The sequence below is a fragment of the Cebus imitator genome, unplaced genomic scaffold (assembly GCF_001604975.1).
Source record: "Cebus imitator isolate Cc_AM_T3 unplaced genomic scaffold, Cebus_imitator-1.0 Scaffold254, whole genome shotgun sequence".
Classification (NCBI taxonomy): Eukaryota; Metazoa; Chordata; class Mammalia; order Primates; family Cebidae; genus Cebus; species Cebus imitator.
In genome coordinates this window covers 247096-273810 of record NW_016107569.1, presented here as the reverse complement: position 1 = coordinate 273810, position 26715 = coordinate 247096, and the positions used below count along the sequence as shown (strand labels likewise).

Genomic DNA, 26715 nt, shown 5'->3' with positions numbered 1-26715 from the left:
AGTCACAGAGTTCTGTGTTCTGTGCTTCAGATGGGGAATCCAGTTTGAAAAGCTTTGTGCCAAATACAACTTGACACAGAGTAGGTGCTCAAAGGTTTGCTGAGTTAAATTGAAACAGAAATGTAATCTTGCAATGACCCCCAAGGCTGGCATGCTCTTGCTCACTCTGCTCCAGTCACTCCAGCCTCGTGCTATTCCTTCAATACCCAGCTGGTCCCCCTGCCTGGCATGTCTCTGCCCCAGGTAACTGCTTGGCCAACTCCCTCACCTTCTCAGACTTGACACAGATCTCACCTTTCAATGAGGCCATGCTGGATACCCTATTTTAACTCTGCAACCTGATTCCTTAATCCTGGAACTCCTGATGTCCCCTAATCCTCCTTCCTACAGCACTTATTACCCTCACACATTCTTTATATGCAATTCATCAGTGGATAATGTTGATTGTTTGTCTATTTTCCCCTACTGGGAATATAGGTTTCATGAGGAGATCTGCAACCCAAGTGGCTAGAACAATGCCCGGCATGCACAGGTGCCTAATAAATGTTTATTAGCTGGATGCATGAACATGCTTCTTCTGAGTTACTACTCTCTCATAATTTGGAAGCACACATAGACTGCCTGGCTCCAATTCTGTAAGACTTTAGCTCAAATGCCTGCCAATGAGAACGCCTCTCTGAGTCCTGGTTCAAAATTCCTGAGGCAGAACCAGTTGACCCAGCTCATCTTCCCAAAGCAGGTCATGTGACAGAGGTCAATGGCAGCTGCCCATGGATGAGCCATTTAGTGCAGAAGGGCCTCTCGGCATAACCGAAAAAGAGCAAAACCATCAGGAGCTATTCAGATGTGGAAGCCAAAGCTCTCCCCAGATCGCAAGCACACTGCTGTGTTACAGCAGAGGCCACACTGGGTATCAGTGGAAGCAGGAGAGAGTTGGATCAAGCTGGATGTTTAGTCCCCAATCCTGACCTTAGTGAGGGCCGCTGCTGGGACTGAGTGGTGTACTTCAATGTCTGGCTCACCTAGAAGAGGTGCATCACTCCCCCAGGAAACTTAAACGTCCGCATGCAGCCATCTGCTAAATGGGAAATGTTCTCTCTCTGGCTGGAATGACAGAAACGCCAAGAAACGCATGATAATGAGAACACCCATGAATGACGAGTTCCCATCTCGTCCTCTCCATAAACAGATTTGTTGACAAGTATAACTAGCAGAGACACTTAATGATAATAAAAAATAAAAAATCAATGTAACTCTGCAGGCAAGCAGGCATTCTTTAGAATTCCTCACCGTGCCCCCGTTCTCTGCTGCATATTTTATAATGACCTGAAAGGCAGAGTGACTGACACAAGCTGGGTAGTTCTGGCTCAGGAGGATGTCTCATGAAGCTGCAGTCACCCGAGACCTGACTGGGGCTGTAAGAGCTGCTTCCCTTCCTGTGGACTGCTGGCTGGAGCCAGAGATCCTCACCTGTGGCCTTGCCTCACCACAGCTGGTCTCCCCTAGAGCAGGGGATCTAAGAGAGACAGGCTGGCAGAAGCCCCAACATCTCGTATGACTTCTGCTGTATTCTACTGGTCACAGGACCAGCCCTGATACAGAGAGGGAGAGAATAACACCTGCGTGTGAATACCAGGAGGTGGAGACCTCTGGGCCATCCCTGAGAAGACATACACACCAGTCTGTTTGTGTAGACCAAGGCCTATTTTTGAAGGGCCCAGAGCTAACAAAAGGTTTTTACATCTTTTTTTTTTTTTTTTGAGACGGAATTTCGCTCTTGTTACCCAGGCTGGAGTGCAATGGCGCGATCTCGGCTCACCGCAACCTCCGCCTCTTGGGTTCAGGCAATTGTCCTGTCTCAGCCTCCCAAGTAGCTGGGATTAAAGGCACGCGCCACCATGCCCAGCTAATTTTTTTGTATTTTTAGTAGAGACGGGGTTTCACCATGTTGACCAGGATGGTCTCGATCTCTTGATCTCGTGATCCACCCACCTTGGCCTCCCAAAGTGCTGGGATTACAGGCGTGAGCCACCGCGCCCAGCTGGTTTTTACATCTTAAAGCGTTATAAAAAGGAAAATAAAGAAGCATATGTGAGTGGCCTCAAAGACTAAAATATTTATTATATGGTCTTTATAGAAAAAGTTTGACGACCTCCAATGTACACTGTATTTGCCGATGATTTAAGGGATCTTTCAAGGCTAATTCTGACTCTGTACAATGTTCCCTTTATGCTCTGACTTTAGAATCTATCTCCCAAATGAACAACTCAATTGAGACAGGTGCTCGGCAAACTGTAGCTCTGAATATTATAGTGGCAAATGCTAAGAAACAAACAGCTCATCATAACCTGAACAGAAAGATAATAATCAACAGTTCCTTGTCTATAAGTAGATGACTGATAAATACAAACTCAGTGAATGACTAAATGAATAAGAAATACTACAAGGACACATCTTGAAAGTATGGAGCTATCATGACAATAAAAATATCTTAGGATTTCAACGTGAATTTTGAAGAAGGAAAAAAAAAAGTATGGAGCTATCATGACAATACAAGTATCTTTAACTGGCTGGGCACGGTGGCTCATGTCTGTAATCCTAGCACTTTGGGAGGCAGAGGCAAGTGGATCACCTGAGGTCAGCAGTTCAAGACCAGCCTGGCCAATATGGTGAAACCTCATCTTTACTAAAAATACAAAAATTAGCCAGGCGTAGTGGCGTGCACCTCTAATCCCAGCTACTTGGGAGGCTGAAGCAGAAGAATCACTTGAATCTGGGAGGCGGAGGTTGCAGTGAGCGGAGATTGCACCGCTTCACTCTAGCCTGGGCAACAGAGCAAGACTCTGTCTCAAAAAAAAAAACAAAACAAACAAACAAACAAAAAAATTTAACCAACAATTTACAATTTAAACACAACAAAATATGAATGTTTATAATTTACAGCAATGATAGATGAAATTTATCAAGGGCTAACTCTATGCCAAGTATTGCCAAGTATTCCTGCATTCAGCCTCATACGCTGAGGCAGGTGGAATTAGTTGCCTTCATTTTACAGATGAGCAAATTTAGGCTGACAGAAATTAAGTAATCTCCCCAAGATTACATGATACATAGGTAGCATGACTATTTTCTCTTAGCAAACTACATAAAAAAATAAAGACCAACTCTCTGCATCCTGAATGTCACGCCTGAGATCAGCTTGCTGCAAGCGCAGCAGGGACAGCCACCCTCTGCTGGGCCAGGTTTCTCGTCCATCCCTTCTCCCTCCCTCCCACTCAGCCTGCTGGGATCCCAACCCAGGAGCTCCAAGAAGGGCATGGTTCCAGGCTCCCTACAATATAAGAAAGGTCAAAGAGACTTGAAATGAGTGATTGAACCTAATTACTCACTGATCTGCTCCCTCTATCCAAAGAGTTTTAAAACACCTTCACTGAGGTCTTTGCTGAGATTGTGGACTCAGCACAGGACCTGCCTCCTGCTTTCCTAAATGAGTAAGTGGCTGGCACCTGCTCTAGCTCTGGGGGCAGCAAGGTTTTGACACTTGAATTAGAAGAGGGCAGAGAGAAGGCTGCAGCTCTTGCAGCAAACTGCAGGGTTGTCAGGTCTACACTCAGGACACCCCGCAGCTACTGCACACAGAACTGAGCTCTCGGCCCAGGGTTTCCCAGGTGGACATAAAGAGATCTCAACTCCTGTAATCTCAGCACTTTGGGAGGCCAAGGTGGGTGGATCACGAGGTCAAGAGATCAAGACCATCCTGGTCAACAAGGTGAAACCCCGTCTCTACTAAAACTACAAAAAATTAGCTGGGCATGGTGGCTTGTGCCTGTAATCCCAGCTACTCAGGAGGCTGAGGCAGGAGAATTGCCTGAACCCAGGAGGCGGAGGTTGCGGTGAGCCGAGATCGCGCCATTGCACTCCAGCCTGGGTAACAAGAGCGAAACTCCGTCTCAAAAAAAAACAAAAAAAGATCTCAACTCTCCCTGAACGGTCTTGGAGATGGCTCAATGTGCCCACTCTTCACAGATTTGTGAACCTGAGGGTACAGGACTTGCTCAAGGCTATACAACCAGTGGCACAGTCAAAGTTCCCTGATGCTAATTCAAATGTTTCCACATTTTGGATTCTGCTCTTGGAAAGCTTGAAGTCCAGTTGGTTGAAAAGACAGTTGATTAGACAGGTTCTGGAGGGAGGAGGACCTGGGCAGAGGGAACCTGGACTAGAGGCTGAGTGTCCCTGTGTCAGGGACAGAAAGAGAGGGGCCAGGGTAAAGGAAGACAGGAAGTCAGAGGCCTGGAACAAAGTGGAGCGTGAAGGGGAACGTGTGTGACTATCTGGACAGGAGAGTCAGCTGTCCAAGGACAAGGGCAAAGACTGTCAAAGGGCACCGAGGGACCAGCTGAGACCAGAGACATGAATCTGTGTCAATAAAGCCCTAATTAAACACACCACTGTGACCTCAATGGGATTCCAATAAATACAGTTGTCCAATCCCCACACAGTAAACATGCAGGCCACAACAAGATGATCACCTCCCTCAGTCCACCCTGATTATGAGATAATAATCATCCACAAAAACATTATTCCCATGCTTAACAAGCAAAGGGAGGAAGGGCCTTCTAGTCTACCCTTGTAAACAGACACTCACAGGACGGGAGAATAGGGAAGAAAGGGGCTTTGACGTCAGAGACCAGGTTTAGGTCCTAATTCTGCCACTTACTAGCTGCATGATCTTGAGCAAGTTACTGGATGCTCAGTGACCTGGTTTTCTCATCTGTGAAATCAAAATCATACTACCTACCCCAAAGAACTCTTGTGATAATCAAAAGCAACATGCTTAGCTCACAGACAACTGTGACAGATTGTTTACAGTAGGGGCCAAACAATTCCCTGCTCCTCATACCCACAGCTTGGCAAGATGACTTTGCTCTCTCCTGTTAGGAGAGCCATAGGCGTGAGGGGACAGGTCTCTCTCTCTCCCTTCCCCTTGAATCTGGGCTGGCCTGTGGCCTGCTTTAGCCAATGAAATGAAGTGGAGGTGACTGCTGCTTCTGACCTGGGGCCTGCATGGCTCCTGCTCCCTGGGAGGCCTGCTGGCCTCCAGGTGAACAACCCCACCAGGGGAGGGACCCTGGGCTAGCCTGCTGGAGGCACAGGAATGAGCCCTCCCAGTAGCTGATGGTAGACACTTGAGGGACCGTAGGCAAGACCAGGAGCCCAGCAGCCCAGCCTGAACTGCCAGCTGCAGAAGTGTAAACTAGGTGCCCAGTTGCTATGTAAGCTCCCTAAATACCAGGGTGATCTGCCAGCAATGACAGGAGTAATACTCAATGAACTGCAGCTGATAATCAGGACTTCTCTTGTCCGGCAATTCTTCTGGTCTTGAGCCATGTTTCCTTCTCTACCAGGTCATTCCCATCAGCATTCAATCCTGCCATTATTTCACCCTTTACTGAATACTCTCCCTTGACCCCAATACCCTCAACAGCTACCACCTTGTGTCTTCACTCCCACTTCCAGCAAAACTCAAAGAGCGGCCCATGCTCCCTGTGGCCAATTCTCCTCCGCTCATTGTTTTACACTTTCACACTCAACCCTCCACTGACACTTCTTGTCAAGGTCTCCTGTGACCACTATGTTACTGAATCCCAAGGTCAAGTCTTGGTCCTCATGTGACTTGACCCAGTCATCAGCACGTGTCACCGCAGCCCCTTCTGTGCCTCCTCCTCAGTAACACTTTCTGCAGTTCGCTTCTGGACATCTCCTGCATCCCCGCTACCTTCCCAGAAGGTGTTTCCAGGTTTCTGCTGCTGCTCCCTCAACTCCTCCACCTCCTAATGCTGGAGTGTTCTGGGGCTCTGGCCTTGGCCCCTGCTCTTCTCTGACTTATTTGCTGGTAATGTCACCCAGTCTCACAGCTTTAAACGCCATCTTTATGTCAACAACTCTCAAAAAAGCCCACACTTCTTTTCTGAACTGCAGATTTTCATATTCCAGATTTTAATGGCCTAACAGCCATCTCCTTGTAGATCTCTGACAGGCACCTCAAACTTACTCTGTACCCACACAGCCCCCAATCGTCCCCCGCAACCTGTGCCACTGGAGCTCTTCTGCTTCTAAAGCCAACCTTCCAATGCTCAGGCCAAAACCACTGGGGTCGTCTTAGACTCCTCTTTCTCTCTTGTACCCCATACTCAACCCCTCAGCAAATCCCACTGGCTCTCCCTTCCAAGTCCTTACAGTCACCTCAAGGCCTATCCTCATCTGCCAGGGGTCTCCAGTGTCCTCCGCCCTCATCACACACTCTCAGCTCAGGACCTCTGCACCAGCTCTTTCTTCTCTGGAGCGCTGCTGCCCAGACATTTGCAACACAGGCTTCTGCTCCTTATTTCTGATCACCCTCCCTTTGCATCACACACAGAACTAACAACCATCTTCCCAGGCCCTGGACATCCTGTCCCCTTCCCTGCCTCCTCTATATGATACCTATCATCCAAAAGCCTACATATTTTTACATGTTTATATGTACACTAAAAACTCCAGAGGGCAGAGATGTCTTATTTTCCTTATTAAGGTAACCCCCCTGCCTAGAACAGTGGTGACATAGGACCTGTTCAATAAACATTTGTTGGATGAACGAACAGTCAATCAATAAATGAACAAATATAGAAACAATGGAATTTTTTTAGTACAGTGTCCCATTTAATGGTTAAAGGAAAAATACTGAAAGCCTCTAGAGTCAATCATGAGGTTCTACAAACCTTCCACCGTCTGTTTTCTCCTTATTAAGGTGGTGAGAAGGAGGAGGTGTCCATTTGCATAGATGGAGACCTGAATGTGTGTGTGATGGACAAGCCGCAAGATGAGCTGAGCAACCCCAATCAAGCACAAGGCAGTAGGGGAGTCATGGTTCAGTCCTGTCTGGCCTGAAAATCACAAGATTCTTCGACCTTTTTAAACTGATGAGCGACCTGCTTCTGGTTTCCAGGGTAAGAATGACCGCAGAGTCAAAGCCACACTGCAGGTCAGGGGTTGGCAAACTTCTGCCCATAGCCCAAGTCCACCAGGACCTGTCTGTGTAGGCTGCTTGTTCGTAGCCTGCAAGTGAAGAATGGTTTTCATATTTTTAAATGATTTCACTTTAAATGGTTTTATGGGTATCTACATATTAGTCTTAATTTTGGTTATTGGCCCTGCAAAGCATAAAATATTCATGACTTGGCGCTCGTAGAAGTTTACCAACCCCTGCAGGCAAACTCCTCGGTAGTCCACGAGGCCTCCTGAAACAGTCACTCAGGTATTTCAGCAAAAAGTGACATCTGACATCAAGTGCGTTAGAAGCAATCAGCGAAAAGTGATTGGAAAAGTAATTAGAGATAAAGTGGCCACTGGCCATGGTTATTATCTAAAATAATGGTGACACCCTCTATACAGCTGGGAAAGAAATAGCCATACACGGAAATGTATTTTACGCATGTTCCCAGGGCAAAGCATATCTGAAAGCCAATGGCTAAGGATAGATATTGTTCTAAATTTGGAGATATCTGATGACAGAATGAAGTTTCCTTCCCTTTTCTTACCCACACCCAAAGCTACACCCACACTTCTCATGAGAAAAATTCTGTCACACTTAGAGTTTCTAACATCTGATCTTTCACTTAAGAAAAAACGATTTCTGGGACACTTTAGTTACACTAATGTCAAAACTGCTCCCAAATGGAAGCTCCTAATATACACAGACCTTTCAGTGGCATGCCTAGCAAACAGGAAGCCACTGGCATTATCATAACACTGTAACCCAATATGTCATTATTGTATCCTTGTTACATATACTATTGTATCATATCACATATTATATATGATACAATACATAATGGATTGCATATACAATGTACTGAATATTCTGTAACACGTAAATATAAATATAAAATCATAATATATACAGTATGTTGTATGGTTTTATATTATTACATGCATTATTATATCACTGTTATATTGCTATCCTAACTTAGGAGACACAAAGCCACACACCAGCTTCAGGGCTTCAGACAAGTTATTTCACTTCTATAAGCCTCAGTGTCTTCACTGGCAAAATTAGGGAATAATGTGAGATGTTTACTCTTCTCTTCTAGCTCAAGGTGTCTGTGATTCCAAAATCATGTTAAACAATCTTTTGTTTACCTTTCTCTCCCACCCTGAACCAGTTTGTGATTACATCCCAATATGGCTTCTAACCTCATTGATGAACCAATGGCCTTGTCCATTACATTCACTCCACCATCCTGACGCTCTGCACTTGATTCAAACAGCCCTCCCAACAAGCTGTTTAATGTCTCTATTTTCCTAACAACCAAACTGGTGCTCTCGTCATACATAAGCAGTTGGGGAAATCGTGACGAGTTAGCCCTCTACAGAAGTGCGGGAAGAGGGATTGTTGGGTCATTAGTCACGCTGCCTAAAGTAAGCATTACATTAACAATGTTAATAACACTTCTCGGCTCACTCTGTCTCTTTCATGTGAAGAAATTCAAGTATTTAATAATCATTGCTCTCTGGGAGACAGAAGATAAAAGTTGTGATGGTAACTGGGTACACTTAAATAAAGCCTCATTTCTCTTTTCTATGAAAGTCAGCACTTGAATGAGATTGAATCAAGCTCAAGGCAAATGACTGTGGGAAATTAGAATTTTATAACAAAATGGGATTCTTAACACTGATAATGGCTTTTGAACTTCTCATACTGTTTCTCTGGGTCCCATGCCATCAGATAATTCATCAAAATGGTGTTTGTAAGTGTAGTTTAAGTTTGACAAGAGGAATTATTTCAAAATGGTAATATTTCAAATGCTGGTGTGCTTGTGACTAACTGGTAAATTCACGCATCACTCATGAAATGCATTGCTTTTGGAAAACAACAAGGCAAGATCCTTAAAGCTATTTCTATGTTCCTGGCTTGGGAACTTTACACTGGGAACTTATCACAAGGAAATCATCCAACAGAATCACAAAACTGTATTAATGAAGCTACTTACTGCTATCTGACCTGTAACAGCGAAAAGTGGAAATAATTTCAATATTCAACAGCAGGTAAATGATTTCATAAGTTATGGAATAGTAACATGATGGAATGTCACAGTCAGTGCAGCTATTAAGACCACATAGAGGCATAAAATTAAAAGAAAACAAAATTATTTGCACATGACAACTCTATGAAAAATACGCATAATGTGCAGCAGCTCTGAAAAATAATAATGACACCTACTAACTCTTCTGCTGGCTCACTATGTTTTAGGTCATTATTTCATTCATTTATTTTAAGAGAGGGTGTCGCTATGCCCAGGCTGGAATGCAGGGAGGAGCACCTGAGGCCAGGAGACAGAGGCTGTAGTGAGTCGTGGTCATGCTGCTGCATGTGTGTCACCACACCCAGTTAGTTTTATGTAATTTTTAAAAATTTTCTGTAGACAGTCTCACTATGTTGTCCAGGCTGGTCTCGAACTCCTGAGCTCAAGTGATCCTCCCACCTCAGCCTCCCAAAGTGCTGTGATTATAGGTGTGAGCCATCATGCCCGTTCTATTACGTCTTTTAGGCTTAGCCACTCAACATGCATTTTCTTGTCTGCATTTTGTCCATTTGTTGCAATGTTTTTCTTTAATAATGTAACATCATTTCAACCAAAATTAAACGTAACTTCTCTATATGTGACCTAAAAGTAGTAACAATAATAAACATTTACTGAATACTTACTGCATGCCGGGCACTGTTCTAACACCGCACATGTATAGACTCCTTCATCCTCACCCACATTGCCCTATGAGGTGGGCACTATTTGCAGATAAGGAAATTGAGGCCCAGAAATTGATTGCTCAAGGTCAGCCAACTAGAAAGTGGGAGAACAAAGACTCTACCCTGGCATCTGGGCTTCAGAGTCCAAAAGAAATTTTCAAAGAAATTCAACACAATTAAAAGCACTCCTGTGATCCTTCAGCTCAGCCACCAAACTGATGCCATCTAACCAGGTATTGAATGCTCCAGGAGCTTGCAGATATGAAAGGCAGTGACCAATGCTGACGGTCATTGATCCACAGCCTGCAAGGGGTCCTTCAAGACCATAGGCATGTGATACGTTAAACTGAGAGAAGGAAACAGGTGGACAATTACCCAAACTCACACAGCCACTGGGATTGCGATGAAGCCAGTCCTATGATCTATGTCCATGGACCTGGTAAATCTAGGGTTCTCTCTACTATGTAATGCATGATAACAAGAATCACTATTATTCATTAAATGCTCACTGTACGCTAAGGGCTGTAATCTCTTCATGTGAATTATCTCATTTAGTGCTCACAATAGTCCTTCAGAGTACGTATTATTATTAACCTCATTTAGAGATCAGGAAACAGGCCTGGAAATGTGAAGTAATTTGTCTTGCCTTACCTATTAGCTAGAAGGCACTGAGCCTGTGGTTACTGCAGCACCCAGCCCGTATGCATTCCAGATCAATATTAATTAGCTAGCACACGAGCATCCAGCTGCCCCAGATGCTACTTCACTATCTAGCGTGCAGAGGCGAGTCTAAACACCTCTGCTGACTGGAATCCAAACATTTCTAAATTTGCCCCTATGGCAGAGCGAACACTGGCATTCAGAAGTGAGGCAAATCCTCAGCTCACCCTCCCACCCCCAGTCCCACCTGGGCCTGCCAATCTGCTGCCAGCACAGCAAACCCCACAGTCCGCCAAGGTCTGCGGGCTGAAGCTTTTTATAGTCAGCTCTTCTACTAAGGGTGTTAATTTTATTCGCTCACACCCACACTGTGTACAAACACGCAAATCATTAACATTTCCATTTACCAGGCTAGTATGGCCCCGAGCTGCTGGGATTTTTAAAGGAGATAACAATTCAATTTGCAATTACTGCTGCAATTTTTAATTCCCAAGGAAGCTTCTGTCAGTGCTGTACTCCCATGAACCAAAATGAATGCTGTGAGCAACTCTCCAAATCATGTTGAAAGAGAGAAAAAGAGAGAAAAGGAAGGAACAAAAGGAAAGAAAGGAAGGAAAAGAGCCAGGCTGCCTGCCTGCCCACCTGCTCGCCTGCCTCTGGGAGGGCAGGATTATAAGCCTATTTCAGAGAAGTTCAATTTAGCTCTAAATTTCCATTTCCCCCAGATGTCTGAATCAACAACCAAATGTTGACTCTTTAAGAGGGGTTTTGGGAAGTAATATGTGCAACTGAACAATCATCAATACATTTACTGTTTGCAAACTCAGAATTACTGTGGGAAAGAGAAAGGTATACTATACCTATTTTCATTCTCCAGTATTTCTACTTTGGGCAGTGAAAGGCAAAGAATGAACATTCCCAGGTCCCAAATGACCAACTGCCACCTTCCAAGTCCCAAATCCACCTGCTGGCACTGGTAACTACTATTTATGGCATGTCCACTGTGCACTGTGCACCAGGAACCACCACGCCCTGCATACGCCTACCCTCCTTTATACCAGCAGCGACACTGCAGCCAGGGAGCACTCACAGAGAGCACATATGCCAGGCACTGTGGAGGTGCTGAGGACAAAACAATGAACCCCACGACTGCCAGCCCTTAGGTGGTTGACAATCAAGTGGTAAACAGATCAATAAAAAAATCCCATGGATGTGAATTAAACAACACAATACGATGCGGTCATTTGGAACAGTCCACTGTGGACAAGGAAAGTGAGTGCACTCGGCATTAGAAAACGCCTTTGTTCAAGGTCGGAAAGCAGGCTGGGACAGAACTCTGGCTGAAACTCTCAGGATCACACTTGAGCCACTGCCTCGTCCCACTTCTCATCTTATTTTTTTTTTTGTTTGGGGCCTGCTAAAACTCACCATGGAAATGCAAATGAGTCAGATTCCTTGACCACGAAAAGCATCCATTATTGTAAAAAAACATTTTCTTATGTTTGGGGTTTGTCCTGAGAGCTATCAAAAAACAAAAACGAGAACCACAAGTCAGACAGTATAATGGTCCCCTCATTGGGTACAAGTCCCGCAATGTCTTGAACCACTAGAGAAGCTTCTCTAGCAGGCATAAAGTGCTCTGTAGGGCGACAGCAGGTAGAGGCTGTGAGATTCACGTTTTTCACACTGGCATTCCTCTGCGGCTTTTCAACCCCCCAGGTGTATGACATGGAAGCACACGTAAATGACCTAAATGGCGGTTAACAGTTTCCTTTAAATTTGCCTCTGGAATGCACTCAGGGCCTGCCCTTCCTAATCATGATCATCTTTGGCTTTGGTTAAAGTCTTATTCTCCAGAGCACCTAACACAGGGGCATCTGGGCAGAAATCAGGGGCCGGCCTGGGCTGCCCCAACTGCCTGTAGCAAATCCACATGATGATATGCCCGGGATTCCCATTTACTTGTTCCTAAAGTAGACAGTGCTACTTGCCCTAAAACCTGGGGCGATCATTCATCCACCAAGATTTCACAACCACATTGAATGTGGTATGCAGATCAGGGTCATGCTGGTGGCCTGGGATTCTTTTTTTTTTTTTGAAATGGGGTTTTTGCTCTGTCATCAGGCTGGAGTGCAGTGGTGCAATCTCAGCTCACTGCCATCTCCGTCTCCTAGGTTCAAGCAATCCTTCCACCTCAGCCTCCTGAGTAGCTGAGACTACATATGCACACCACCATGCCTGGGTAATTTTTTGTATTTTTGGTAGAGGTGGGGTTTGCCATGTTGCCTAGGCTGGTCTTGGTCTCAAACTCTTGAGCTCAAGTGATCTGCCTGCCTCAGCCTCCCAAAGTGCTGGGATTACAAGCGTGAGCCACCGCACCCAGCCTTACTGGGAATCTTTAATTCCAGTTCCTAAACACTGTTTTATAATCCCATTTCCAAAACGTAAGCAACCTCTCAAGACAAAGACAAACAGATCGGCTGTGAAGGACTACTCCCCAGCCCTGTTATTTCGAATCCTCAGCAGGGCATGGTACGATATGAAACTGGCTTTTCCTTCTGAGACAGACTTTGAACTGGGGAGACAAACTCAGTCCCTGGGTCTATCAGCCCAAATAAACAAAACACTATGCGCCAAAGATGTGCTCCTGGTTAACGGGACCTGTGAAGATTTAAAAAACCATGGGCCATGAGTTGTTCTGTTTTTTTTTTTTTAATCTCCAATTCACTGGGGATCATGAAATCACCAACAGTGGTCCTGTCACTCCTCTCATTTAAATTACTGAACACAACTAAATAAAACGAAACATAAAACCTTTCTTTTTGTCTGTACACCCAGCCGCTTCCAATGAAAATTTTCAGATGTTTTAACTCATGGTTTTCTAAGGAGAACCAGAGAATCCAAAAGTAAGTAAATATATTAAATTTTTATCCGAAAAGTAGTGCTTTTAAGTAGCTGGATCAATGCTGATTTTCTCCTGGGTGGCTGGAGATACCAGCCCACACGGTGCTGAACTCAGAAGCATGCTGCATCTTGGTCGGCTTCAGTAAGCACCAGTGTCTGCTAAGCCTCATTCTGAAGGACACAGTACTATGAATAAGTCAGTACTGGTTATTTATTTATTTTTGAGACAGAGTCTTGCTCTGTTGCCCAGGCTGGAGTGCAGTGGTGCAATCTCAGCTCACTGCAACCTCTGCCTCCTGGGTTCGGGCAATTCTCCTGCCTCAGCCTCCTGAGTAGCTGGGACTACAGGCGGCTAATTTTTTTTGCATTTTTTGGTAGAGACGGAGTTTTACCATGTGGGCCAGGTTGGTCTTTAACTCCTGACCTCGTGATCCATCCGCCTCAGCCTCCCAAAGTGCTTGGGAGGGTCATGCTGGTGGCCTGGGATTCTTTTTTTTTTTTTTGAAATGAGGGTTTTGCTCTGTCACCAGGCTGGAGAGCAGTGGTGCAATCTCAACTCACTGCAACTTCCACCTCCCAGGTTCAAGCAATCCTCCCACCTCAGTCTCCTGAGTAGCTGGTATTACTATTTTAGCATGACTATTAAAAGTGCTGGGATTACAGGCATGAGCCACCAGGCCCGGCCTGGTTCTTTATTTTAATGTGTAAAAATACTAAAAGTGTAACAAATCTCGTATATCGATGACCTGGACTCTAACACTTGTTAAGCTTATCCCATTTTGCTTATCTTAGGTCTCCATTTATTTATACAGTATATTTTGCTGAACCATTTTATTTTTTTCTTTTTCAAGACAGAGTCTCACTCTGTTGCCCAGGCTGAAGTGCAGTGGCATGACCTTAGCACGCTGCAACCTCCGCCTCCTGGGCTCAAGCAATTCTCTTGCGTGAGGGCTCAGCCTCCCGAGTAGCTGGGATTACAGATGTGCACCACCAAGTCCAGCTAATTTTTGTATTTTAGTAGAGACAGGGTTTTACCATGTTGACCAGGTTGGTCTTAAACTCCTGGCCTCATGTGATCTGCCTGCCTCGGCCTCCCAAAGTGCTAAGATTACAGTATTGTTTTTAATTGGAGAAAAGGCATGCAAATTTATTAAGGTGTACACAAAGAAAACCAGAGAATGATTGATTTTAGAGAGTAAATGATAGACAGCAAAGCTCTTCATCCCTAAATATTTCAGCATGACTATTCAAAAAAAGCACATACTCCTACATGACTCAGCACCATATCACACAAAATCACATGAGCAACAGTTCCTCATTCGAATCCACCATGGAGTTCATATTCAAATTTTCCAAACTGTCCCCCCATTGTCTTTAATTGTTCAAACCAGGATCTAATCAAGGAATGCTAAGGAGCACCCTTTCCAAAGTAACACCTCAGACAAAAGAATGACTCAAGGACAGTCAGAAGGGCTTGAACCTGACAGTAAATTAGCACCCAACTTACCTTCTTTTTAAAAGAAAATGATCTATCATTTGACAAACAACAACTGCTCTTAACATTTCCATGAATTTTCTTCCAGCTAGTTTTTCTTTTCATAAACACATCTATAATATATGCAGTTGTGAACAAACTGTCTTGCTACAGATCAAATGCTACTGCAACTTCTTCTAGCGAGAGGAGGCAAAGACCTGGTGAAGTTTCCCACATGTCATCTCTGGCATGCCTGCTGGCCGGCCAGCCTCCTGGGTCAATAAGTCAGTAACTATGAGAAAAGGCCGCTGAGTGCGTCAGAAGACTGTCCTGCACGGAGACACTATTAAAGGTTCTGGATTTCCAAATGTACCACTGCCAACTTCCTCCTCCTCCAGCTGACATGACCCCAAGCCCTAGAGAGACATAGGAGGTGTTAGGAGAGGCTGCTGTCCCACTTCCTGGGTGTCCAGGATGGATAAATGTAAGATTTTACAGAAAGTACTTTGGAACTTTTGGAAGTGCTATATATTTAAAAGCTGTTAATAACATTCTCTAAACCAAAAATATCACAAAAGCCTCAAACTCCTAGATACCAAAGCTTTGACTTGGAATATTTATTTTACTTTATTTCATTTTTCTGAGACAGTTTCAATATGTCACCCAGGCTAAACTGCAGTGACATGATCTCAGCTACTGCAACCTCCAAATTCCAGGTTTAAGCAGTTCTCCTGTCTCTGCCTCCTGAGTAGCTGGGTCTAAAGGCACCCGCCACCATGCCCGACTAATTTTTGTATTATTAGTAGAGATGGGGTTTTACCATGTTGTCCAGGCTGGACTCGAACTCCTGACCTCAAGTGATCCGCCCACCTCGGTTCCCCAAAGTGCTAGGATTACAGACGTGAGCCCCCGCACGTGGCTGACTTGGAATATTTCATAAAAAGTAAAAATTTTCAATAGACACATACTGTCCTGAATGAAACATCTCGAGCTGAACTAAACCCTCAGCCAAACCAAGCCACCATATTGAGAAAGGAATCACCTTATTCCTTAGGAGAACTGTGAATTTTCTTGAAACCATGTTGGACTGCCAATGCTTTCTGCTTTGAAAGGCGATTCCCCAGGCACTTCGGCTCTGGTGCTTGGCCAGTCTCTCAGAGAAGACTGCCTCCTTGCTTCTTCCTGGAAAGGAAGCCCAGGGCTTTCTTACCTTGTTTCCAGGGGTACAGATGGCTTCGTTTCAAGGGCTTCTGTTTTTCAATAGCATTGCCCATTTTTAAAGCCAGAGGATCACAGGGCCCTCCCGAGCCCGGCGTCTTTCCTGAATGGCAATTGAGGGCCGAGTCACTGGCTGAAAGGGGATCATCTCTTGGACATCCCAAATCACCCAGTGCCAGAGCCCATGCGGCCCTCACAAGGGAAGCTTGAGGAATTTCACTCTGAACAGTTTTTGCCTTCTGCCTTTCAAAATCCCTTTGGCTCCAGGGAGGAAATCAGAAGAAAAGGCTTGTTATCGCCCTACCGGTGCGTCTCAGTAATGGTCTATATTAAGAAGCTGTTCCGCGGCATTCTTTTGACACTTTATTACTCATCAGCATAGCAGCGGCTCGGAGGGTGAATTTTATTTCCAAATACTTTTAATACCACTTTTCCCCATGGGAGAAGTGGGGAATCAGGTGATCAAAAAGCTGAAAGTCATAAATGAACCATTCGGCGGCATACCAGGAGAAACATTTTCACACAGTCCCTTATGCCACACCTTCTATTTCAGAGTCTCATGCTCAGACCAGTGTGCACCACGCAACAAGTACTGTCAGAGAAAACAAGCTGATTTCACTAATACTGTGTTTCCAAGGGAAACACAAAACAAAACAAAACATCAAAACACATGCTACACCTCAGTCTCCAAAGAAGAAAACACCATGGGGACAAACACAGCTAAGAATTTATAACCTCAAGTTCCAGACTCCCACTGCACTTTGGGAACAATTTTGCTGGAGAAAGGGCTACACTACATAAATTCTGAACAATGGGTTTTCTGGAAGAAAAGAAGGGAATGAAATCAATCATATATTCTCGGTAAAAAGGAAGACAACGCCGAGGTAGATGAAAAGATTTCATTTATTTCAATCCCAGAGTTTGAGGTTATAAAAACTCCTAAAGAATCCCCATAGCATAATATGGGTAAGAAGGCAGGCTCTGGGCCGGGCTAGGTGACTCATGTCTGTAATCCCAGCACTTTGGGAGGCCGAGGTGGGTGGATCACTTCAGGCTGGGAGTTCAAAACCAGACTGGTCAACATGGTGAAACCCTGTCTCTATAAACAATACAAAAATTAGCCAGGCATCGTGGCACTAAGCTGTAATCCCAGCTACATGGGGAGGCTGAGGCAGGAGAATCACTTGAACCCAGGAGGCGGAGGTTGCAGTAAGCCAAGATCACATCACTGCACTCTAGCCTGGGTGGCAGAGCGAAACTATGTCTCCAAGAAAAAAAAAAAGAATGCAAGCTCTGGAGCCCAAACACCTGGGTACAAATCCTGGCTCTGCCAACTGAGCACAGCAGCCTCAGTTTCCTTATCTGTTAACTGGGCATAATTCCAATTCCACCTCCTCAGCTGTAAGAACATTTGTGAAGTATTTAGCATGCTGCCTGAAACTCAGGAAGTCCTTGGTGAATATTTATCTTTTTTTTTTTTGGAGACAGGGTCTTGCTGTGTCACCCAGGCTGAAGTGTGGTGGCACAATCATGGCTCGCTGCAACCCCAACCACCCAGGCCCAAGCAATCCTCCTGCCTGAGCCTCCCAAGGAGCTAGGACTACAGGTGCATGCCACCTCGCCTGGCTAATTTTTCAGGTTTCTTGTAGAGACAGGGTCTCCCTATGTTGCCCAGGCTGATCTCAAACTCCTGGCCTCAAGTGACCCTCCTGCTTCAGCCTCCCAAAGTCCTGGGATTACAGATGTGAGCCACTGCACTCCACCTATTTTCATATGAAAATATGAAATATTTCACTTAGGAAAGACTTCCTATTTTGATCTACCAATCAGAGATAATTTTTGCAAAATCGTGGTCAGAGATTCCAAACTTGGCAAAGCAAATAGCACGTGTCTGTCGCACCGTCACCAGTGAGGCAGCAGGAAAGAGCACACATGCAGAGGCTCCCCGTTTCCCTCACAGAGCCCCCAATCTCCTCCCCAGATTAAACTGCAGCCACAAACTGGAACAAAGCACAGGGAACCCCCACCACACCAGAGGGGTCCTGTGAAACCTAACAGCTGTACAGCAGAATACCAAGTACACAGTAGGTACTTAACTCTGTTGAACAAATGGGTGGATAGGTGATGAAATAAACCAATGAGAATTATCCCCAACATACACACACTGATTGTCCCCACCCCCTGGAATGTATTAACCAAGTAATCCATAAGTAAACTCTCCTCTCCAAGCAAGAGTCAGAGGGTGTGGGCAGCTGGGGTGCTGTTTCCTCCACTTCCCCACCCCTCAGCTCCAGCTGTTCCCAGCCCTGGAGTTTCCTCCCTATCAGTGTGCGAAGCCCCTGAAGTTAGGATCCGTGTCTGGGGCAGCTCCTCTTGGCGTCTATGCACACACAGAACAATGGGTCACAGTTACAGAACCTGGGCTCTGGTGTGCGCTCTGTTGTTTCTTAGCTGGGGGCCAATACAACTGTAATGGTGTTTCCAGGAGAAAACGCATCCTAGGTTCCAAGCAACCAATTTATGAATGAACCTTTAGCATGAACTGGACATTTCCCTGAGAGAACAGCTCTGGAACAAGACCCCCGTGGTCCAGCCACTTCTCAGGTTATCATGCCCTCCCCCCACCCACACACTTATTCCAATGGGAATTGTTCAGGGGGAGAGGAACAGAATAATCTAATCTTAAGAATTCCTCTCTAATCCCCAGCTCAGAAAGTGTCTTTTATGGTCATCCCTTCTGCAATGTACCAGACAGAAACAAAAAAAAAAAAAAAAAATTGAGCCATCCCCCAAGACCAATATGCTTGCAATCAAAGGTGGGCAAGTGACCCATCTCCAGCCCACATTTCAGGAAAAAAAAAAAAAAAAAAATTGAGCCATCCCCCAAGACCAATATGCTTGCAATCAAAGGTGGGCAAGTGACCCATCTCCAGCCCACATTTCAGGGAGACAACACAAGACTTTTCTGATTCTTCACAAATGGGAAGAATCAAAAGTGAGCTGTTACCAGAAGCAGAAGGCTGATTGCACAGCCACCGTGATGAGTTTCCAAGCCTTGCACAAATATGTAGAGAATGCTGTGGCTGTATGAAATGCCTTCAATCAGACTCGACTTGACCATGTGTTATCAAGGTCACGCCTTCACGTATGACTACTACAAGCCCCATATCTCTGTAAAACCCAAGCAGATTTACAAGATCATCTCCTCCAACTAGCCGATTCCCGATTCCCCATTTCACAGATTCCTCAGAGAGGGGTAGGGATCGAAGCTGGGCATTTAGTTTGAAGGCCAGATCAGCTCCCAAATCTTTACCCATGGCTAGGAAAACCTCTGCTGCCCATTTCCCCATGACCAGAGGAGGCAGGAGGGCAGTGTGAAGGAACTAGCTTTGAAGGCCAGCTGGCCTGGTTTGAATCTATGTGGGCACTTCCTAGCTGAGCAACTTTGGGATAGAATCTTCACCTCTCCCCACCTATTTTCACATATGTTCATGTGTACAATTACACTATCTACTTCAAAGGGCAGTTTTAAGGTTAAATAAGATATTTAGACTCAGGAGGCTGATGTGGGAGGTTGAGGCAGGAAAATCATTTGGGCCCAGGAGATCAGGACTGCAGTGATTTGTGACTGCACACTGCACTCCAGTTTGGGCCACAGGGCGAGACCTCCATCTTTAAAAAAATAAAATAAAATAAAGATGTTTAAAATTTGTTGGTACACAGCAGACAATGAGAATAGCTACTGTCAATGTTTTTATTATCTATAAATCTCTAAGCTTTAGATACAATACACTGAAAAAAATTATTTACCCTCACTACGGATTTTCTCCCCCATATCAGAGTAAGATCCATTGTAATATTCTAGTGAATAATTCATTCTCTTAGCATAATTAAAAAAAAATTATCTTATAAACATCTGTACCTCAGGATTTTTTTTTTTTTTTTTTAAGAGACAGGGCCTCCTTTTATTGCCCAGCTGGCCTCAAACTACTGGGCTCAAGTAGTGATGCTCCTGCCTCAGCCTCCCAGGTAGTTGGACTACAGAAGGAATGATATTTTGATTGCGGGACATGACATACGCCAGAGAGGTAATACTGCAGCCACTGAAGTATGAAACATTGAAAGGAATGTCTGCCCCTACATGCAAGACGCTGTTGGCTTCAGATGAACTCTGATCTAAGTCAGAATCCTTCAAGGCGTTGCTCACTTCTTGAAGGCAATTTTTTTTTTTTTTTAAAGATAGAAATGGCTCAGAAGGGAAGGGCTGGTGGATCCCTGTAATGTGGACATTCACCCACCCAGAATCAAAGAAACAGAGGCTGGGCTCTCAGGCGGGTACCCAGTAGTTGACACAAAGCTTTGTGTATGGAATTTGTCTGCTGGGAGGAAAGTCTGATGTTGGTCACTTCCCTCCTGGAGAAAAATACAACAATAAGAGGAAGCGCCAAGCACTGTGGGAATGTTCCAAGTAGGAGTTCCAGCTCAGCCCAGAACATAAACAAAGGCGATGACCAGCCTGGAGGTCAGGCCCAGCAGAGCACTGAGGCAGAAAGTCTGGGTTAGACTCTCTATCTTCTGGGTCCTCTAGACTCTGCCTTTTTTTTTTTTTTTTTTTTTTTTTGAGACAGAGCCTCTGTTGTTCAGGTTGGAGTGCAGTGGTGCAATCACAGTTCACTGCAGCCTCCAACTGCTGAGCTCAAGCGATCCTCCTGCCTCAGCCTCCTGACTACCTGTGACTATATACACTTGCCACCATACCTGGCTAATTTTTAAAATTACTTTTTATAGAGACAGTATCTTGCTTGGTTGCCAGGCTGGTCTCAAACCCATGGTCTCAAGTGATTCTCGAGCCTCAGCCTCCCAAAGTCCTAGGATTATAGGTATGAGCCACCAAGTCTGGCCTAGGCCACTTTGAAGTGACTCCCCTGTCCAGTCCAGGGGGAAATCATTGAAAGCAAAGGCCACCATGTGTCAAGTGTCACAGGAAATACAAGCTTAGGGACTCTCTTATGATGCATCTGCAAACTCACAGATCAGTCTCAGAACGTCCTATCTGGAGGGGCCTCAGAGATTTATTCAACAAATACCAACATGGAGCTTGGGGAGGGTCAGATAACGTGCACGAAGAATCACTTAGTTATCACTGTGATCAGCGCTAAATTCAGGGTGGGAGATGCATGTTTAGCAGGGTGACCTAATCTAATCTGAGAAGTCAGGTAAGGGTGAGACTTGAAGGGTGAGCAGAGCTGGACCAGGCAAAAGGCAGCGTGAATGAAGGCCCTGTGTAGCTGGAGGTACATGCCCAGGGGAAGGCCGGGGGTTGGATGGGACAGGGCCTTACAGATCCAGGGTTTTGTGTCATGGGCTTTGGGGGCTCCTAAGGTGTTGGCAAACCATGTGTGTTCATTTTTCTAGGAATAGAGGTCTACGGCTTTATGGCTTTCACGAAAGTCTTAGGAGGTTAAGAACTTAAGGAGGTCAAGAGGTTAAGAACTACTGAGCTAGCCCAGCTCATTATAACAAAATGGAGAAACTGAGGTCCAGAGAAAAAAGACCTTTCACAGGAGGCTAGAGGCCCCAAGACACTGACTCCCAGTGCAGTGCTCTCCCACAGCTAGCCCACCACCCCAATTCTGCAGGAGATGTGTCAATAACTACAAACGCTGACTCCCACTGGCCACTGCTGATGGATCCCACATGAGGCTGCTTCGTTTCTCTATCCAGGCAGACCTAGAATGACACTCTATAGAAATGAACTGCAAAGACACCCAGCCCATCTTTCTTGTGCTAACCTAATCTGCAAAACACAGGGTCTCAGAACCTGTCCCTTGCTTCAAATTTCAAGGACCCCCAATGAGACAGCTTCTGGCTTTTCAAGGACCTTCATGGATGAGGCTGGTTCACTGAAGGGCAATCAGGGCTCAGCATCCAGCCTTCTGAAGAAGCTGTTTACTTGTTGTTCTTTACAAAGTCAGGACTCGGCTAGGAACTAAACATAGCCCTCAGCATAGGAAAGGGAGAAATGTGGAAGACTTGGGGAAAAGTCTAAATATGTACAGAGAATGCTTCCCAAATCCCTGATATGGTCAGGCACTGTGGCTCATGTCTGTAATCCCAGCACTTTAGAAGGCAGCGGGGGTAGATCACTTGAGCCCAGGAGTTTGAGACCTGCCTGGACAACATGGCAAAACCTCTGTCCCTAAAATACAAAGAAAAACATAATTAGCTAAGCATGGTGGTGCGTGTGTCCATAGTCCCAGCTACTCAGGGCGTGGCGGGTGCTGAGCTGGGAGAATGGCTTGAGCCTGGGAGGCAGATGTTGCAGTGAGCCAAGGCTGCACCACTGCACTCCAGCCTGAGCGACGGAGGCAGACCCTGTCTCAAAAACATAAATATAAAATAAAAACTCCTTGATGCTTCCTATAATACTAAAGGTGGAAGTCCTAAGTGCATGGATTGGCATTCAACGCCTTTTGGAGTCTGGCCCCAAACTATCTTTCCCACCTTCATCTCCCACTTCCTCACAAGAAGACTGGACGCTGTGCACAGCCCTGCAGCTGCCTGCCTGTGCTGTAGCTTCCTCCTGTAACATCCCTCCTCTCCAGAGAGTCAAATGGAACCTAACAGCCAACATCCAGTGGACTCTCAAAGACAAGTGTTGACGGTCCCATAGCCTCTGCTTCACTTGGATCATGACAGTATTAGAAGAGGCAATGCCCGCGCTGGGGAAGACTCCAGCCCCTCTCCTCCCGACGGCCGACTTCAGCCTCCAGGCTGTGGTGCCTCCTGCCCTTTACAACTCCCCGCCTCCAGAAGAACTTGACCGAGCCACTCACAGCCGATGGCCCTCTGCACTGAGCTGCACAAGTGTGAACACGGTCACAGCCTGCACTCTGGCTATGTTCCTCAAGCTTGTAAAATGTACCCGTCTCCCTTAAGAGTTCTGGAGTCCATGCGCAATGGCTACTCAATATCCATTCAACAAAAATTAGTGAGCATCACAGGGAGCTTACCTCCCAATGAGGGAGAAAATCATAAAAAAGCAGCAAATAGGCCGGGTGCGGTGGCTGACACCTGTAATCTGAGCACTCTGGGAGGCCAAGGCAGGCGGACTGCCTGACCTTAGGAGTGCGAGAACAGTCTGGACAACATGGTGAAAACCCGTCTCTACTAAAAACACAAGATATTAGCGCCAGGCATGGTGGCGTCTGCCTGTAGTCCCAGCTACTCGGGAGGCTGAGGCAGGAGAATCGCTTGAACCCGGGTGCAGAGGTTGCAGTGAGCCGACACTGCACCACTGCACTCCCGCATGGGGCAACAGAGCAAGACTCCATCTCCAAAAAAAATAAAAAAACAAACCAAAAACAAAAACAAGCAAATAAATGCTACATTTAAAGGGGGAAAAAGAGCAGGGTGAGGGACAGAAAGTGATGGCAGCCCTGTTTGCTATTCTGGGCCCAGTGGGTAGGGCTGGCCTCCCTGGGTGGCATCTGAACAGAGACATGAGGGAGTGAGGAAGCAAAGGACACAGGAAGAGGAGCTCATGCTTCCCCAGTGCTTACGATCTAGTACTGCCCAGCACGAACTCACCACAACCCTGCCACAGGGTCCATCTTATCAATGAGAAACTCATTTTTAAAAGGAGGTGGGTGAGCAACTTTTCCCAAGGTCACATCATCAGCAAACGGTGGCTCCAGCAGCCTTTGAATCTTGTCCATGGCTTCTCAGCAGATGCCCTATAATATCTGGGGAATGAATATTCCACTAAGAGAATGGCAAGTGCCAAGGCTTTGAGGCCAAATAACACCTGGAAGAAGAGCACACAAGCCAGTGTGGCTGGGACACGGCAACAAGGGAGACGGGTGTCGGGGACTGAGCCAAGGGCCAGGGGCCAGGGCGCACACAGGCCACGTCGAGGACCTCGGATCTCTTCAAATGTGTAGGGAAGCCCTGGGCAATCATCATAAACAGGATCCATGTGATCCAGTTCACGCCTTGGCTGTGGAATGCGGAATGCAGAATGGATGGCTGTGAGTCGGGAGTAGAAACCAATAAGCCAGTTAGGAGGGTACTGGGCAGTCTAGAGAGAAATGGTGGTGGCCTAGAGTAAGGGGTCAGCAGAGGAGGTGCCGAGAGGGACTAGTCAGGATTTACCATAGTAAATCGCAGGGGATTACTGAGGGACTGGATGTGTGCTGGGAGAAGGAGGCAAGGACACTCTCTTGTTTTCTCATCCAAACCAAGATTTCTGAGCCTGAACAACTGGGTCAAAAATGGCATTATTTACTGTGATGGGGGAACCCGAGAAGAGTCACCAGGCAGAGAGTGAAGCAGAGAATCAAGAGCTCTTGTTCAGACACATAAAGTCCTAAAGAGGGGCTGGAAACATGCGTTTGAGAATGACCAGTGTTGAGCTAGCTGGCTTCGACCCACGGGACTAGATTGCCTGTTCCCAAATGGAGAATTCAGGAGAGAAAAGAGCCTGAAAAAGAGGGCTGAATGAAGCCCTGTAAGAGCAATTATACTTTATGCTCTAAAATTACTCATGAAAGTACAGCGTGACTTCAGATAAAATTTAAATTTTAGAGGCTGTGGGTTTTTTGTTTTTGTTTTGTTTTGTTTTGTTTTTAGACAGGGTCTCACCATTTTGCCTAGGCTGGACTTGAACTCCTGGGTTCACGTGATCCTCCCCCCACCTCAGCCACCAGAGTAGCTAGAACAATAGGCACATGCCACAGAGCCTGGCAAAATTTTAGTTTTGTATTCACGTTCTGGATGCTTAGTTTGTACATGTCTTGCTCATCATGATGTCTAGTATGTCACCCAAATTAATCAGCTAATATCCCAAGGCACAATATACATTCAGAGTGAGATCCACCAAAGAGTTTCTTCCTGCTGCTCGGCTTCTGGCCATCTCTTGTCAGGGCCCATTAGATCGCTGTTTTTTTTCCCTGTCAATACTGCCAACAGAAAGCATGAACCGGAAGCGGAAGGGTCAACATTTTCTTGTTCACGTGTACTTATACTACCAGAATCATCTTCAGTCTGTGATGTCTTTTTGGGAATATTATTAAGCTACTTCTCCATTTGAAAAGTGTTTGTTTCAATACTGGGCAGTGACTTCAACCTAGCTCTCCTAACCTAGCTCTTCAACCTAGATGGATAAGTCACATAAACCTTTCAGGGCCTTTTCTTTTTTTATTTTCTGAGACAAAGTCTCGCTCTGTCGCCCAGAGAGACAGTAGTAGCTGATGTTCATTAGGTACTTTGCATGTGCGGTACCAGGCTCCCTTCTGTGTATTTTACACTTGTGGTTGCATTAAATCCTCACAATAAGAGAAAGGTACTGTTACTGTACTCATTCCACAGAGGAGAAAACTAAGACACAGCATTTCTTTGATATCTAAAAGAGTTAAAATTTGCACATAGTCATATACTGAGTTGGGGCAGTTAGGGGAACAGCCCATCTGACTATTCCCCATGCATCTATATTTTCTTCTTTCCTTTTTTTTTTTTTTTTGAGACAAGAGTCTTACTCTGTCCCCCAGGCTGAAGTGCAGCGGCGTGATCTCGGCTCACTGCAACCTCTGCCTCCTGCGTTCAAGTGATTCTCCCGCCTCAGCCTCCCTTGTAGCTAAACTACTGGCATGGGCCACCACACCCAGCTAATTTTTGTATTTTTAGTAGAGACAAGGTTTCACCGTATTGGCCAAGCTGGTCTCAAACTCCTAATCTCAGGTGATCTGCCTGCCTCGGCTTCCCAAAGTGCTGGGATTACAGGTGTGAGCCACCATGCCCAGCCTTAGGCCTTAGTTTTCTCATCTGTAAAATGAGGCCACTGTTACCTCCTTCCAGTGCTGCTGGGAGGATTAAATACATGTAGCAGAGCACCTATCATTAATGCACAGAAATTTTTTGTTAACGTCGTCGTCATCAACATCATTATAAGGGCAACCTTTTATCTGATAGGTTAAGTCTGTATGACCCTTCCAATTCCTCTCCAGACTTTGAGTGGTGGTTCCAAAGATACCCCCCACCTCCACCAGCAGTGTCACCTGGGAACTTGCTAGAGATGCCCATTCTTAGCCCAACCACAGACCTGCTGAATCAGAAACCAGGCACTGGAGCCCAGCAACCTCCAGATGCTAATGACTGAGAGCCACCAAACAGGCAGGCAGCATTCTGGGTACCCGGCAGGTCCTCAGGACAGTGACCATCTGGCCCCTGATGACCCTGTCAGCAACACCTGCCAACATCACAGGTCGCAAGTGATCAATCTGTGACAAACATAAAGCTTCCTACCTGTCTTTCTGGGTGTTTCCTTTAACCTCCTTCCACAGTATATCACTTGCATAAAAAATGAAACTTCTTAGAAAAATCCTATGCCTGTACCTTTTCCATAGCAACAGAAAAAAAAAAAAAATCTGTCCAAGTTAACCAAGACTAATATCCCTATATAATTATTTTCCAACTTTCTCTATAAAACTTAAAAATACTAATATCCTTTCCACCCATTCCAAAAAATGCCAATTTGAGATTTGGTTGATCTGATTTTTACCTTAGGATAAAACTGTGCTCTGGTTGCTGTATGTGCATGTTTATGTTTCTTGAACCAAACCATCCCAGATTTTGATGCTTCTGGGAGCTGAGTGATTGGAACATGCCAAGTAGC

At 45.6% G+C, this 26715-nt stretch overlaps 1 protein-coding gene across 12 annotated transcripts in view; it reads right to left on the bottom strand.

Moving 5' to 3' along the window:
- Positions 1 to 26715, bottom strand: part of RAPGEF1 (Rap guanine nucleotide exchange factor 1) — a 155886-nt gene that overhangs the window by 110071 nt on the left and 19100 nt on the right. Inside the window, exon 1 of one of the 12 annotated variants that reach the window (XM_017499015.2) lies at positions 16036 to 17104. The exons of 9 other annotated variants lie outside the window; for them this stretch is intronic. In XM_017499015.2, the coding sequence (XP_017354504.1) occupies positions 16036 to 16099 (64 nt within the window). In that variant the 5' untranslated portion in view covers positions 16100 to 17104. Of the gene's footprint in view, positions 1 to 15867; positions 15971 to 16035; positions 17105 to 26715 lie in introns of those variants that run through there. 2 more of the 12 variants (XM_017499032.2, XM_017499022.2) reach the window with 2 other exon arrangements.